This window comes from Lissotriton helveticus, chromosome 4_1, assembly GCF_964261635.1.
Source record: "Lissotriton helveticus chromosome 4_1, aLisHel1.1, whole genome shotgun sequence".
NCBI lineage: Eukaryota > Metazoa > Chordata > Amphibia > Caudata > Salamandridae > Lissotriton > Lissotriton helveticus.
Genome location: NC_136063.1, coordinates 981080928 through 981095013, shown reverse-complemented (window position 1 = coordinate 981095013; position 14086 = coordinate 981080928). Strand labels below are relative to the sequence as shown.

General features: G+C 49.5%; 1 protein-coding gene across 2 annotated transcripts in view; it reads left to right on the top strand.

Moving 5' to 3' along the window:
• Positions 1-14086, top strand: part of GNAL (G protein subunit alpha L) — a 955956-nt gene that overhangs the window by 839110 nt on the left and 102760 nt on the right. For both annotated transcript variants that reach the window (XM_078687601.1, XM_078687602.1), the window contains exon 6: positions 13864-13918. In XM_078687601.1, the coding sequence (XP_078543727.1) occupies positions 13864-13918 (55 nt within the window). The remainder of the gene's footprint in view (positions 1-13863; positions 13919-14086) is intronic.

Sequence of the window (14086 nt, the reverse complement as noted above, 5' to 3'; positions counted from 1 at the left end):
GTTTGTGCCTGGTGAAAGCGTGCACTGATGACTTATGGTGTCTGTGCCTGTTGAAAGTGTGTACTGACGGCCGGTGGTGGGTATGCCTGATGAAACCATGTACTGATGGCTAGTGGTGTGTGTGTGCCTGTTGAAAGTGTGCACTGATGGCTGATGGTGTGTGTGCATGGTGGAAAAGCGTGCACTGACATGTTTAGAAGTAAAGTGCGCCATACTGCGATTGCTACAATAGTTAATTGTGGATGTGCTAACCATTGATGCGTGCACTGATGGCTGGTGGTGTGTGTGTGCTTGTAGAAAATGTGCACTGATGGCTAATGGTGTGTGTGCCTGGTGGAAGTGTGCACTGCCAGCTAGTGGCGTGTGTGCCCGGTGAAAGCGTGCATTGACGGCTGATGGGGTGTGCCTGGTGAAAGTGTGCACTGACGGTTGGTGGTGTGTGTGTGCGCCTGGTGAAAGCGTGCACCGACGTCTGGTTCTGTGTGCGTGTGGTGGAAGCGTGCATTGATCGCTGGTGTTGTTTAAATAGCAACATACTTGGGTCCAGCATAAAGAGCACTCTTTTTAAACAGGCATTAAGAGTGAGACAGCACACAATGATCCAATGGTAATTACTAGTTGAAGGCAAATCGCATATAGAACATTAGGAACACTGCAATTCTTTACATTGATTCAGACGGTCCTTGCTGCATTCAGGACATTATCAAAAATCAGTGTGTTTCGTGAGAAGTAATACCTTACATCCTAAACAGCTGTTTTAACAGAATGTTCCCGACTTTAAAAAGAGAGATGACTAAAACATTGGCAGGGAGGCAGCATCCTGAATTTAGGTTGTATGAATGTTACTTTATTGTTTGACTGAAAGAAAAAAGCTCAACTATAATAAACTCCTAGCCAACGCTGCAACACCATTCTGCCAGCTAAGCAAGCCGAGTAAGAAGGGATGTGCGGACTTCACCCGAAGGTGTCAGAGCGAATTCACAATAGAAACAGAACTGATACATGAGAACATTACTAGTGAACAAAATACAAAGGCAAACGTTACATTACATGAGGCAAAAGTGACAATGATAACAAACCGTGCCTTACACAGTGTGTAAGGCACTTTTTGTTATCTTAGTCTAAGCCCGCCTGATTCTATGAAATGGCGGCGGGACGCGGGACAGGCCTTTATCCTTTTCTTTCACTTTCCGTTCCGCACTTCCGCCGCCGCGTATGCGCGTGCCGCGTGCGTGGGGGGCGTGGGCAGCAGGGCTGGCTGCTGCTGAGTGGTGGTGAGCAATGCCAGGCAGCCCCAGGGCACGCACAACATCATGCGGGCCAATAAGCAGTAAGCCCCTGTGCGTGGCATATGGGGCGCGGCAGGCGGCGCGCATAGCCAAAGAAGAAGACAAGAGAAGAACAACGAAAACTACGAACTTAACTGCCTTCCAAGTCCAAGACAAAGCAGCCAGGCGGCCAGGCCCGCCCACGCTGAGCTGCCCTGTCCGATTTCCGAATCCGAGTCCGAAGACCAAAGTAAGTCACTCAGAGTCTGTCACTCCGTCTCCGTCACCGACCGGCGGGGCAGGGCTGCTGCTGGCTGCCTGCCTCCAGGCCTGCTGCGTGCACTAATTAGTTGCTTTCCTGTCGCGCATTTGCCTGCTTCTTATTTATGTCCCAACTTGTCACTCGTGTTTGTCCCTCCTATAGAACATGCTTTCTCGCTTCTGTACTTCTTTGCTCCCGGGGCCGCACTCAGTGTTGCTCTCTCTTCTTGCCTGTGTGCCGCTTCCCTCCATATTGGGTTCGCCCTTGCACTCAACCAGCCCCCCAACCCCTGTTGCTTCCTCGCCTGCTCCATTTGCCCTCGGCTGCTGCTGAAGCAAGCAAGCAGGCAAGCCTATATTATAATAGTTACAGTGCGCAACGCACGCCAGGGACGGATGGTAACGGGCCCCGGCCTATAAACATTAATTATGGTGCCGTGGTGCGCACGCCCTACCGGCCTGGCCTGAGCCTTTTTAAAATTAATTAAATAGTTGGTAGTGGTACGCACTGGAGCCGGGCCGGGTCTTCATAATTAAAATGGTGCACGGGAGTGGCGGCGCGCAGAGTAGTGCTATTTTTATTTTGTATAGTGGTCATTTTCCTGCAGTTTTGCTCTTTTAGACTACTGTAAATAAAATGCGCTTTTATCAGCCAACGTAACGGTGTTCAATGCATTGGTCTTGTTAAGATGAATAGCTAAAATACTAGATTGTTATTCCATCATGTTTTTAAATGTTCAGCATCACATGCTTACTTTCGTGAGCTTTCTATGTACTTATGACATATGCATCATCGTTATAGTTGCTTCAGTCAAGGAAAAAATGCGTGTCTCTGCATCAGATGTTTGGTGATTAGCAGCTGTCCTAAGCAGGTGTTACAAAAGGAACCTTACATTATTAATCTAGTATGTTTGCACTCCGGAATTTTTCAAGCTAGCTCAGTTGGTTGATGCACCTGTTACAATGATGCAACTGCAACCTAATGGCCACTAGTTTGGAATCAAAGCAAGTTCGGCTCAGCATTTCATCCTTCTCATGCTGAGAAGATGAGCACCATGCCTCGAAATTGTTTGAACACCTTCTGGGGCCTAATCCATTTTTAAAATAAAACGTGTTCTAGCATCACTTCGTAATGGACATACACAGGTGATATTCACGTGGCTCCTTGCTCGTAGTGGGGAGTAGAATCAGGCCAAGCCCCTCTCCTGTGATAACAAAAACAACACTCGCAGGCAACAAAATACACATAAATGAGAGAGCTGGACCAAAAGCAGCAGAGTGCGGATCATCCTTCTCTTGCTCTGTCAGGGTAAGCTGCTGTCTGCTGAGCTACAAATGGGATCACATCTGAAAAGAACCCACCCGAGAGAGGAAGTGTAAACAAACACAGCGCGGTGTAATTTAGATTGATTATTGCAGTGGATTCTCGTGGATCGAAGCGCTCTCTTGTAGTGGGCTCAGGTGCACCAATTATCCCTAGACACCTGCGACTGACCTCTGTCTTTTGGGGTCATGAGACGATGAGAGAGAGGCAATGTGACCTGTCATCACTCAAAGATCTCTAAGCAGTTGCAAGACCTGGCATCCTTGACGTGTTTTCCTCTGTCTTTTTGCTCTACCACCTGTATTTTTGATGTTATGCTGGACTTCTTTTTTGCTGTTTTATGTACTCCGTACACTTTACCACTGCTAATCAGTGCTCAAGTGCAAATGCTACCTCTGTCATTTTTAATTCTGCTGGGTTCTCCATAATTTGCATATTTGATTTACTGGTAAGTCCCTAGTAAAGTGCACTGTGTGTGCCCAAGGCCTGTAAATCAAATGCATCTAGTGCGCCTGCAGCAGTGATTGTGCCAACCATATAAGCACCCCTGTAAACGTGTCTCCAGCCTACCATTGCAGTGCCTTTGAGTACAGTTTTAAACTGCCAAGTCGACCTGGCAAGTGCAGTCTCTTGCCAGGCCCTAAGCCTCCCTTTTACTACATGTTGGACACCCCTAAGGTAGGCCCAAGACACTCCCAGGGGCAGGGTGCAGTGTATGTTAAAGGTGGGACATGTGTAGGTATGTATTACATGTCATGATAGTGAAATACTGCTAATTTCGTTCTTCACTATTGTCAGGACTAGCTCGCCAATAGGATATTATTGGAGCTGCCTTGTATGTTTGCTGACTGGGAACACATTTTAAACCTAGATTGAGGACAGATTCCTCATCCCTTGTCAATACTTTCGTGGATAAATTGACTACTGTCGATGGTGGGATTTCTATTATTTGTAAAAGTTTCTGCGCGCGGGGCGCTGTAGAGTGCGGGGCGCTGTAGAGTGCGGGGCGCTGCGTTGCACTGTAGAGTGCGGGACGCTGCGGTGCGCTGTAGAGTGCGGGGCGCTGTAGAGTGCGGGGCACTGCGGGGCGCTGTAGAGTGCGGGGCGCTGTAGAGTGCAGGGCGCTGTAGAGTGCGCTGTAGAGTGCGGGGCGCTGTAGAGTGCGGGGCGCTGTAGAGTGCGGGGCGCTGTAGAGTGCGTGGCGCTGTAGAGTGCGGGGCGCTGCGGGGCGCTGTAGAGCGCGGGGCGCTGTAGAGTGCATGGCGCTGCGGGGCGCTGAGAGCGTGGTGCGCTGTAGAGTGTGTGCGCTGTAGAGCGCAGGGCGCTGTAGAGTGCGGGGCGCTGTAGAGTATGGGGCGCTGCGGTGCGCTGTAGAGTGCGGTGAGCTGCGGGGCGCTGTAGAGTGCGGGGCGCTGTAGAGTGCGGGGCGCTGTAGAGTGCGGGGCGCTGTAGAGTGCGGGGCGCTGTAGAGTGCAGGGCGCTGCGGGGCGCTGTAGAGTGCAGGGCGCTGCGGGGCGCTGTAGAGTGCAGGGCGCTGCGTGGCGCTGTGGAGTGCGTGGCGCTGTAGAATGCGGGGCGCTGTAGAGTGCGGGCGCTGTAGAGTGCGGGGCGCTGTAGAGTGCGGGGCGCAGTGCGTGGCGCTGTGGAGTGCGTGGCGCTGTAGAGTGCGGGGCGCTGTAGAGTGCGGGGCGCTGTAGAGTGCGTGGCGCTGTAGAGTGCGGGGCGCTGTAGAGTGCGGGCGCTGTAGAGTGCGGGGCGCTGTAGAGTGCGGGGCGCTGTAGAGTGCGGGGCGCTGTAGAGTGCGGGGCGCTGTAGAGTGCGGGGCGCTGTAGAGTGTGGGGCGCTGTAGAGTGTGGGGCGCTGTAGAGTGTGGGGCGCTGTAGAGTGCGGGGCGCTGTAGAGTGCGCTGTAGAGTGCGGTGCGCTGTAGAGTGCGCTGTAGAGTGCGGTGCGCTGTAGAGTGCGGTGCGCTGTAGAGTGCGGGGCGCTGTAGAGTGCGGGCGCTGTGGGGCGCTGTAGAGTGCAGGGCGCTGCAGAGCGTGGGGCGCTGTAGAGTGCGGGGCGCTGTAGAGTGCTGTAGAGTGCATTGCGCTGTAGAGCGCGTTGCGCTGTAGAGCGCGTTGCGCTGTAGAGTGCGGGGCGCTGTAGAGTATGGGGCGCTGCGGTGCGCTGTAGAGTGCGCTGCGGTGCGCTGCGGGCGCTGTAGAGTGCAGTGCGCTGTAGAGCACGGTGTAGAGTGCGGAGCGCTGTAGAGTGCGGGGTGCTGTAGAGTGCGGGGTGCTGTAGAGTGCGGGGCGCTGTAGAGTGCGGGGCGCTGTAGAGTGCGGGGCGCTGTAGAGCGCTGTCGAGTGCGGGGCGCTGTAGAATGCGGGGCGCTGTCGAGTGCGAGGCGCTGTAGAGTGCGGGGCGCTGTAGAGTGCGGGGCGCTGTAGAGTGCGGGGCGCTGTAGAGTGCGGGGCGCTGCGGGGCGCTGTAGAGTGCGGGGCGCTGTAGAGTGCGGGGCGCTGTCGAGCCCGGGGCGCTGTCGAGCCCGGGGCGCTGTAGAGTGCAGGGCGCTGCGGGGCGCTGTAGAGTGCGGGGCGCTGTAGAGTGCGGGGCGCTGTAGAGTGCGGGGCGCTGTAGAGTGCGGTGCGCTGTAGAGTGCGGGGCGCTGTAGAGTGCGGGGCGCTGTAGAGTGCGGGGCGCTGTAGAGTGCGGGGCGCTGTAGAATGCGGGGCGCTGCAGGGCGCTGTAGAGTGCAGGGCGATGTAGAGTGCGGGGCGCTGTAGAGTGCTGTAGAGTGCGTTGCGCTGTAGAGTGTGTTGCGCTGTAGAGCGCGTTGCCCTGTAGAGTGCGGGGCGCTGTAGAGTATGGGGCGCTGTGGTGCGCTGTAGGCTGCGGTGCGGGCGCTGTAGAGTGCAGTGCGCTGTAGAGCGCGGTGTAGAGTGCGGAGCGCTGTAGAGTGCGGGGCGCTGTAGAGTGCGGGGCGCTGTAGAGTGCGGGGCGCTGTAGAGTGCGGGGCGCTGTAGAGCGCTGTCGAGTGCGGGGCGCTGTAGAATGCGGGGCGCTGTAGAGTGCGGGGCGCTGTAGAGTGCGGGGCGCTGTAGAGTGCGGGGCGCTGTAGAGTGTGGGGCGCTGTAGAGCACGGGGCGTTGTAGAGCGCGGGGCGCTGTCGAGCCCGGGGCGCTGTAGAGTGCAGGGCGCTGCGGGGCGCTGTAGTGCGTGGGGCGCTGTAGAGCGCGGGGCGCTGTAGAGTGCGGGGTGCTGTAGAGTGCTCCACTCTGCACTCTGAAGCTCCACTCTGAAGCTCAGCTCCACTCCGAAGCTCCACTCCGAATCTGCACTCTGAATCTGCACTCTGAATCTGCACTCTGAATCTCCACTCTGAAGCTCCACTCTGAAGCTCCACTCTGAAGCTCCACTCTGAAGCTCCACTCTGAAGCTCCACTCTGAAGCTCCACTCTGAAGCTCCACTCTCCACTCTGAATCTCCACTCTGAATCTCCACTCTCCACTCTGAAGCTCCACTCTGAAGCTCCACTCTGAAGCTCCACTCCACTCTGAAGCTCCACTCCGAATCTGCACTCTGCACTCCGAAGCTCCACTCTGAAGCTCCACTCTGAAGCTCCACTCTGAAGCTCCACTCTGAAGCTCCACTCTGAAGCTCCACTCTGAAGCTCCACTCTGAAGCTCCACTCTGCACTCCGAAGCTCCACTCTGAAGCTCCACTCTGAAGCTCCACTCTGAAGCTCCACTCTGAAGCTCCACTCTGAAGCTCCACTCTGAAGCTCCACTCTGCACTCTGAAGCTCCACTCTGAAGCTCCACTCTGCACTCTGAAGCTCCACTCTGAAGCTCCACTCTGCACTCTGAAGCTCCACTCTGAAGCTCCACTCTGCACTCTGAAGCTCCACTCTGAAGCTCCACTCTGAAGCTCCACTCTGAAGCTCCACTCTGAAGCTCCACTCTGCACTCTGAAGCTCCACTCTGAAGCTCCACTCTGAAGCTCCACTCTGAAGCTCCACTCTGAAGCTCCACTCTGCACTCTGAAGCTCCACTCTGAAGCTCCACTCTGCACTCTGAAGCTCCACTCTGAAGCTCCACTCTGCACTCTGAAGCTCCACTCTGAAGCTCCACTCCACTCTGAAGCTCCACTCCGAAGCTCCACTCCGAAGCTCCACTCTGAAGCTCCACTCTGAATCTGCACTCTGAAGCTCCACTCTGAAGCTCCACTCTGAAGCTCCACTCTGAAGCTCCACTCTGAAGCTCCACTCTGAAGCTCCACTCTGAAGCTCCACTCTGAAGCTCCACTCTGAAGCTCCACTCTGCACTCTGAAGCTCCACTCTGAAGCTCCACTCTGAAGCTCCACTCTGAAGCTCCACTCTGAAGCTCCACTCTGAAGCTCCACTCTGAAGCTCCACTCTGCACTCTGAAGCTCCACTCTGAAGCTCCACTCTGCACTCTGAAGCTCCACTCTGAAGCTCCACTCTGCACTCTGAAGCTCCACTCTGAAGCTCCACTCTGCACTCTGAAGCTCCACTCTGAAGCTCAGCTCCACTCCGAAGCTCCACTCCGAATCTGCACTCTGAATCTGCACTCTGAATCTGCACTCTGAATCTGCACTCTGAAGCTCCACTCTGAAGCTCCACTCTGAAGCTCCACTCTGAAGCTCCACTCTGAAGCTCCACTCTGAAGCTCCACTCTGAAGCTCCACTCTGAAGCTCCACTCTGAAGCTCCACTCTCCACTCTGAATCTCCACTCTGAATCTCCACTCTCCACTCTGAAGCTCCACTCTGAAGCTCCACTCTGAAGCTCCACTCCACTCTGAAGCTCCACTCCGAATCTGCACTCTGCACTCCGAAGCTCCACTCTGAAGCTCCACTCTGAAGCTCCACTCTGAAGCTCCACTCTGAAGCTCCACTCTGAAGCTCCACTCTGAAGCTCCACTCTGAAGCTCCACTCTGCACTCTGAAGCTCCACTCTGAAGCTCCACTCTGAAGCTCCACTCTGAAGCTCCACTCTGAAGCTCCACTCTGAAGCTCCACTCTGAAGCTCCACTCTGCACTCTGAAGCTCCACTCTGAAGCTCCACTCTGCACTCTGAAGCTCCACTCTGAAGCTCCACTCTGCACTCTGAAGCTCCACTCTGAAGCTCCACTCTGCACTCTGAAGCTCCACTCTGAAGCTCCACTCTGAAGCTCCACTCTGAAGCTCCACTCTGAAGCTCCACTCTGAAGCTCCACTCTGCACTCTGAAGCTCCACTCTGAAGCTCCACTCTGAAGCTCCACTCTGAAGCTCCACTCTGAAGCTCCACTCTGAAGCTCCACTCTGAAGCTCCACTCTGCACTCCGAAGCTCCACTCTGAAGCTCCACTCTGAAGCTCCACTCTGAAGCTCCACTCTGAAGCTCCACTCTGCACTCTGAAGCTCCACTCTGAAGCTCCACTCTCCACTCTGCACTCTGAAGCTCCACTCTGAAGCTCCACTCTGCACTCTGAAGCTCCACTCTGAAGCTCCACTCTGCACTCTGAAGCTCCACTCTGAAGCTCCACTCTGCACTCTGAAGCTCCACTCTGAAGCTCCACTCTGAAGCTCCACTCTGAAGCTCCACTCTGAAGCTCCACTCTGAAGCTCCACTCTGAAGCTCCACTCTGAAGCTCCACTCTGAAGCTCCACTCTGAAGCTCCACTCTGCACTCTGAAGCTCCACTCTGAAGCTCCACTCTGAAGCTCCACTCTGAAGCTCCACTCTGAAGCTCCACTCTGAAGCTCCACTCTGCACTCTGAAGCTCCACTCTGCACTCTGAAGCTCCACTCTGCACTCTGAAGCTCCACTCTGAAGCTCCACTCTGAAGCTCCACTCTGAAGCTCCACTCTGAAGCTCCACTCTGCACTCTGAAGCTCCACTCTGCACTCTGAAGCTCCACTCTGAAGCTCCACTCTGAAGCTCCACTCTGAAGCTCCACTCTGAAGCTCCACTCTGAAGCTCCACTCTGAAGCTCCACTCTGCACTCTGAAGCTCCACTCTGCACTCTGAAGCTCCACTCTGAAGCTCCACTCTGAAGCTCCACTCTGAAGCTCCACTCTGAAGCTCCACTCTGAAGCTCCACTCTGAAGCTCCACTCTGAAGCTCCACTCTGCACTCTGAAGCTCCACTCTGCACTCTGAAGCTCCACTCGGAAGCTCCACTCGGAAGCTCCACTCGGAAGCTCCACTCGGAAGCTCCACTCGGAAGGGGCAAAGATCGGAGCATCACGGAACTAAAACAAATATAAACAAGGGCTGTGAGTTACTCTGCGCATGCGCGGGGGCAAGCCTGTTCATTCCAAGCCAGCCTCAGCCAGCCTCGGGAAAAACGAAAGTAATAAAAAAGCGAAACTGACACTGCCACTGCAGACAATGCTGCGCGCTCCCGAGGTGAAATCCGGCACTGAAAACGCTCGTAACACTTTGGTGTCCACTCTCCTAAAAACGGATCACATTAGTTGTCGAGCTGACAGCATTCATGCTTCGCATGAATGCTAACGTCAGCTCGACCTAAAAAGGGAATGGTCTTTTAAAGACCTGTGAAGTAGGGGGGGTGGCTGTGTGTGTGCACAGGAAGCTGTTACAGCCCGGGCCCGGGGGAGGGGGGGGGGGGGAGCGGCGGGAGCATGCTCTGCCAGCAACCTGCCAGGCCAGTGCACAACACTTGCATCACCCTCTCTCTGCATGCCATTGCGATGCATGCTTCGGAAAGGTGAAAAAAACGTGCAATTGTGTTTCAAATGTCCAATCCTGCAGCAGCACACTTCCAAAACCCATATATGACAGTAACCCGATTTAAGGCCCCGTTCTACCGATTTTTTTTTTTTAATCTCCCTATTTACTCTTCTGAAATGTTGGCATGTATGCACACGGTATCCTGGTGAGGAGACAATATCACACGGTGGCAGGGAAAGCAAGCTAAAAACCACTGTAAATAGTGGTTTCCATGTCGTTTTCCAAAGCTTTGAACTGCTGACATCCATTAACACCCCAGGACATCTGCAGCAGCCTCAGCAAGCTTTTTTGGGGGGAGTGGGGGTGGGGGGGGGGGGGCAAGTTGGGGTTCAAAAGTGCCTCGTAGGTACTTACCGGCACAAAGCCCCACCCCCACCGTCTTCCTCCAGATGGCATGTATGTAACGTATGCCGATTGAGCCCTCTAGGGGGCCTGAGCAGAAGTGGCCTCACTCATATTCAGGTGTGGTTAAGAACTGTGAACTATTCCATGCAAAAAGAGTCTTGGCAACATCTGCATTTTATTTTTATCAGCGTAGTTAAGAAAACGTACCTCACCCTCTTTTAGACAACCCTCCCTCTTCTTTTCCTAATGCTTATAAGACAGAAGCAATGTGCCACTTGTTTTAGGGTGCCCTGGCATTTTTTTTTTTTTTTTATCCCAATCCAACCCTGGATCCTACCCATAGTTTCACATTTGAGACTCACCTAAGACATGCGTGATTTGTTCGAACAACTTAGAAAGCCTGAACGTTTTGCTGGCCATTTTCTCGTCGTGGCCTCTAGATGGTGCTAAACACATGTTTAAACACTAACCACATCCGGCATGCGTAGAGACAAACGTTTGCAGCAATACGGTCATTTAGTTACTTGTCTCTCGAAGCAAGCGAGGCCATATCCGGAAGCAGATTTTTTTTTTTAGGATGTTCTTGTGAGGAGGCGACAAATAAAGAATGTAGGAATGGTGCCAATGAGAGAGCCTCAAAAATATGCATATGTTTTGTAACACTTAACTTGAGAAAATGATGGCTCCGCATCAAAAAGTAACTGTCTTGCCGTATACAGTTTGTATGCGTTTGTTGCGAAGTCTCACTGTCATTGTTAAAACGCATTTATGTATCTCAATAATAAAATTCGTGCATTGTTATGCAGTGTTTACAATTCTGCTTGTTTGTCGATGGCTTTTTTTCCTAACTAGCCTGGCGGACTTGATTTAAAAGAGGTTTCTAACCTTCCCTGCATGCTTTCCAACCTCGGGACGCTGACGTGGTAGTAGGGAAACCGTTGGGTTTTCAGTGATTATATATATATATATATATTCCTGCATACATGGAGGGTCTTTGAGTTTGCTTTTTTTGACTGTTTTTCTGCACAGGTATCCTTCAAATTTTGTTTCAACCCTCACAGGCCTCGAGAAATCTACTCGCCCACTCGCTATGGCAAGCCAGATTTTGTCAGGGCAAGTTTTTTTTAGGGCCTACTGGCCCATTCTGGTGAGCTGATAAATAATAGGTGCTCTGTTCAACCACAAGTGAATGAGCAATAAAGATGCCTTTAAATCTTGTTTTTATTTTGGCACATTTGCTCTGCATTCAGAGACAAAGGCCAAAAGTCAGTTTGTCTTTCATTTACTTTTCTTTCTCTGATTGCAAAATTAGAGGAAAATGTAAAGTTAACTGGCTGAATCATGCTGTACAAAGCAGGTGAAATATGATGTAAAGATTTTTTTCTAACACATTTAAATAGGTCAAAAGTGAACTGCACAAACATTTCAAAATATATTTAGGTAGTTATCTAGGCACATATTTGTAATTATGTGCAATTAAAAAAGATTTTTATAGGATAAAAACAAATCAGAACACTTTAGTTAGTGATGTGCCAATGATAAATATTTTTGCAGGTACCCAATTTCCAAACATGCTTTATGAGCCATATAGTTTTATCTGTAAAACTGCATGTTAGTGGGAAAGTTTGTGGCCATTTCAATGGGAAATGTGCTGTCTGTATATGACATTGCAATGTCAAATCATGCTTTAGCAATATATTTATTAAAAGTGAGTTTTTAAACATGAAGTGAGAAATATCCCAACGCTTCCCTGATGACAAAGCTATTAGTAAATTAAAAGGCAAGTTAGGGCTCATGTGTACCCTATATGTGGGCTAGATTAGTATTATACATTAAGAAAATGTTTAGTCTAGTAATTCAAATTTTTTTTTTTTTTTGTATAGCAGATGAGCTGAACTCACATATTTGAAGGTGCTCTGATATTTGCTAATAAAGAAAAAGGCAACTCCTAAAATAAAATATTTGCCTAGGATCACACAATTTAAGATCGGTTTACGGATCAAGAACAGTAGTTAGGTCGAGTAGATTATTCAAGTTTCTAGGCCTACAGGTATAGAAACACTTTAATGATTTTTCAAGGCCTGCCTCAAGAGCAAAGGGGTAATAGGTCAAACCCCTTCAACCAATGGCTCTCTTGCTATGTGCGTGTTGCTATTTCACCTGATCACGTGTACATCCACCTCCGAAGAGGTGCAATTTCATGCCACCACTAGTAGGATACTTTGTCAATAAATTTTTTATTTCAATTTTGTTTTTTGAGCACCCACGTTTAATTATGTTTTCGGGTTACAATAATTAAAAGCAAATAGTACCTTTTCTTTGTGCTAATAAGAAATATGTTTTTATGTGATGTGCATTATAACTACAAAGGGTTTCTGTATACTTAAGCACTTGTACATGCTTGAAGATGCCCATGCTATTCTGTCACAGTTATATGTGATGGTTAATATTTTTAAAATGTATCCTTTTTACGACAAGCGTATGTATGGTCACCATGTTTAGTTGATAGCACATTTTACATGTTTCTTCTTTTTATTATATTTTCAACATATGTTTGCTATAAAAATAATAAGAAACTACACTTCATTGCTAAGGCTGGCTTATTTACTTTGCCAGTGCTTGTTTTGCTTGTATGATGGCTCTGTTGTATCTAGTAATGGATTTTGCATCAGACTGTCTGTGTCTTGGATTCATTTCCGTTGTATGAAACCATTTAATTGTTGCCACAAAGTTTTGTATCTATCCTAACGATTACAAGTGTTCTGTTGAAAAAGTGTAAATGTAAACCTGATTGCAACTTGTTTTAAATGCTCTAAGCAGTGAGTGATTCCACAACCAGTCTAGAAAACAGCAAAGAAACATTCTTGATTTCTTACTTTTGGGGATTGTTGTAAATCAGGATTGGATGGGGAGAATGGCTGTTTTTTTTCTTTTGACTGAACATCTCCTAAAATGCTTTTGTTTTGTGTAGAGACCACAAACATACATTTGTATTTTATGTGGACTAAACTAACAACACTCACTGAGGCGTTCTATAAATATTGCATTTTATCCTTTTATCTTTACTACGATCAGAAGCTGATTTCTTTACCAGCAAGCAAACTGTGTAGGGATGGACGTAACTTGTGTAATTTCATGTAGTGGAATCGTGCGAAGTTACCAAAAAATTCAGCAGCATTACATGGAACTACGCAAGAAGAGTAATTCTGCATATAGTGCTATTTTCTTAAGACAAAAACGCCCTCCTCGTTTCATCCTAAATTAAAGTGAGGATGCCTTTGCACTAAGAAATAGCTCTAAATGCAACAGAACACGAATAGCATCTGCTAACTAAATATGCCCTAAGGGTAGAATGTTCCCCCAACTTCCTGCCAGCATTTAGCACTAGTATCCTTGTGCAAAATGTTCCCTTGTGTTATAGATGGACACAAGAATGCATTTTGCGCTAAGACAATGACACTAAATTCAACAGAACATAAACAGCAGCGTGAGCAGTTGCTTGATTGTTTCCCCCAAATTACTCCTAATTATACGATAGAGAACAATCCAGTTATTATTGGTAATTCTGTGTCAAAGAGTAATGCAGTATTACCAAAATTATTCCGATTACTCCAGCGTAATTGAAATCCCACCCAGGCCTAGTCTTTATTTACCTAGTTATGCTAGTTAGTTGACCTGTGAAAATATGGATCACTTACTAGATCTTTCTGTGGATAAGCATGTTCGAACACGCATTACTTCTTGGCATATCATCCCTCTATAGCACAAATTATTGAAATGTTTGATTTGGGTGGTTTCTTTTGGTACATTAGTGGCACTTGTGGTAATTTCTTATCAGGCAGTGGACGACCATCCATTAACAATTTTATTGTTCATCCTACCTTTATTGACAAACCATCTCTGACTGTGATTTTCTTTTTCTTCTAGCTTTCTGGAGAAAATTGACCTTGTCAGACAAAACGACTACACACCCACAGATCAGGTAAGAAAAAATATAGCTGAACTGTGGTAAAAAGGGACAAGCAAGGCAAAAGGAGGAACCTGTCTTCAGCAAAATAAAAAACAGTTATGGAATAGAACATCATAGCATGTGAAGTAACGGTCCTAGGAACAAAGCACTTTAAAAATTACATTTGATTCTCAACCAGGC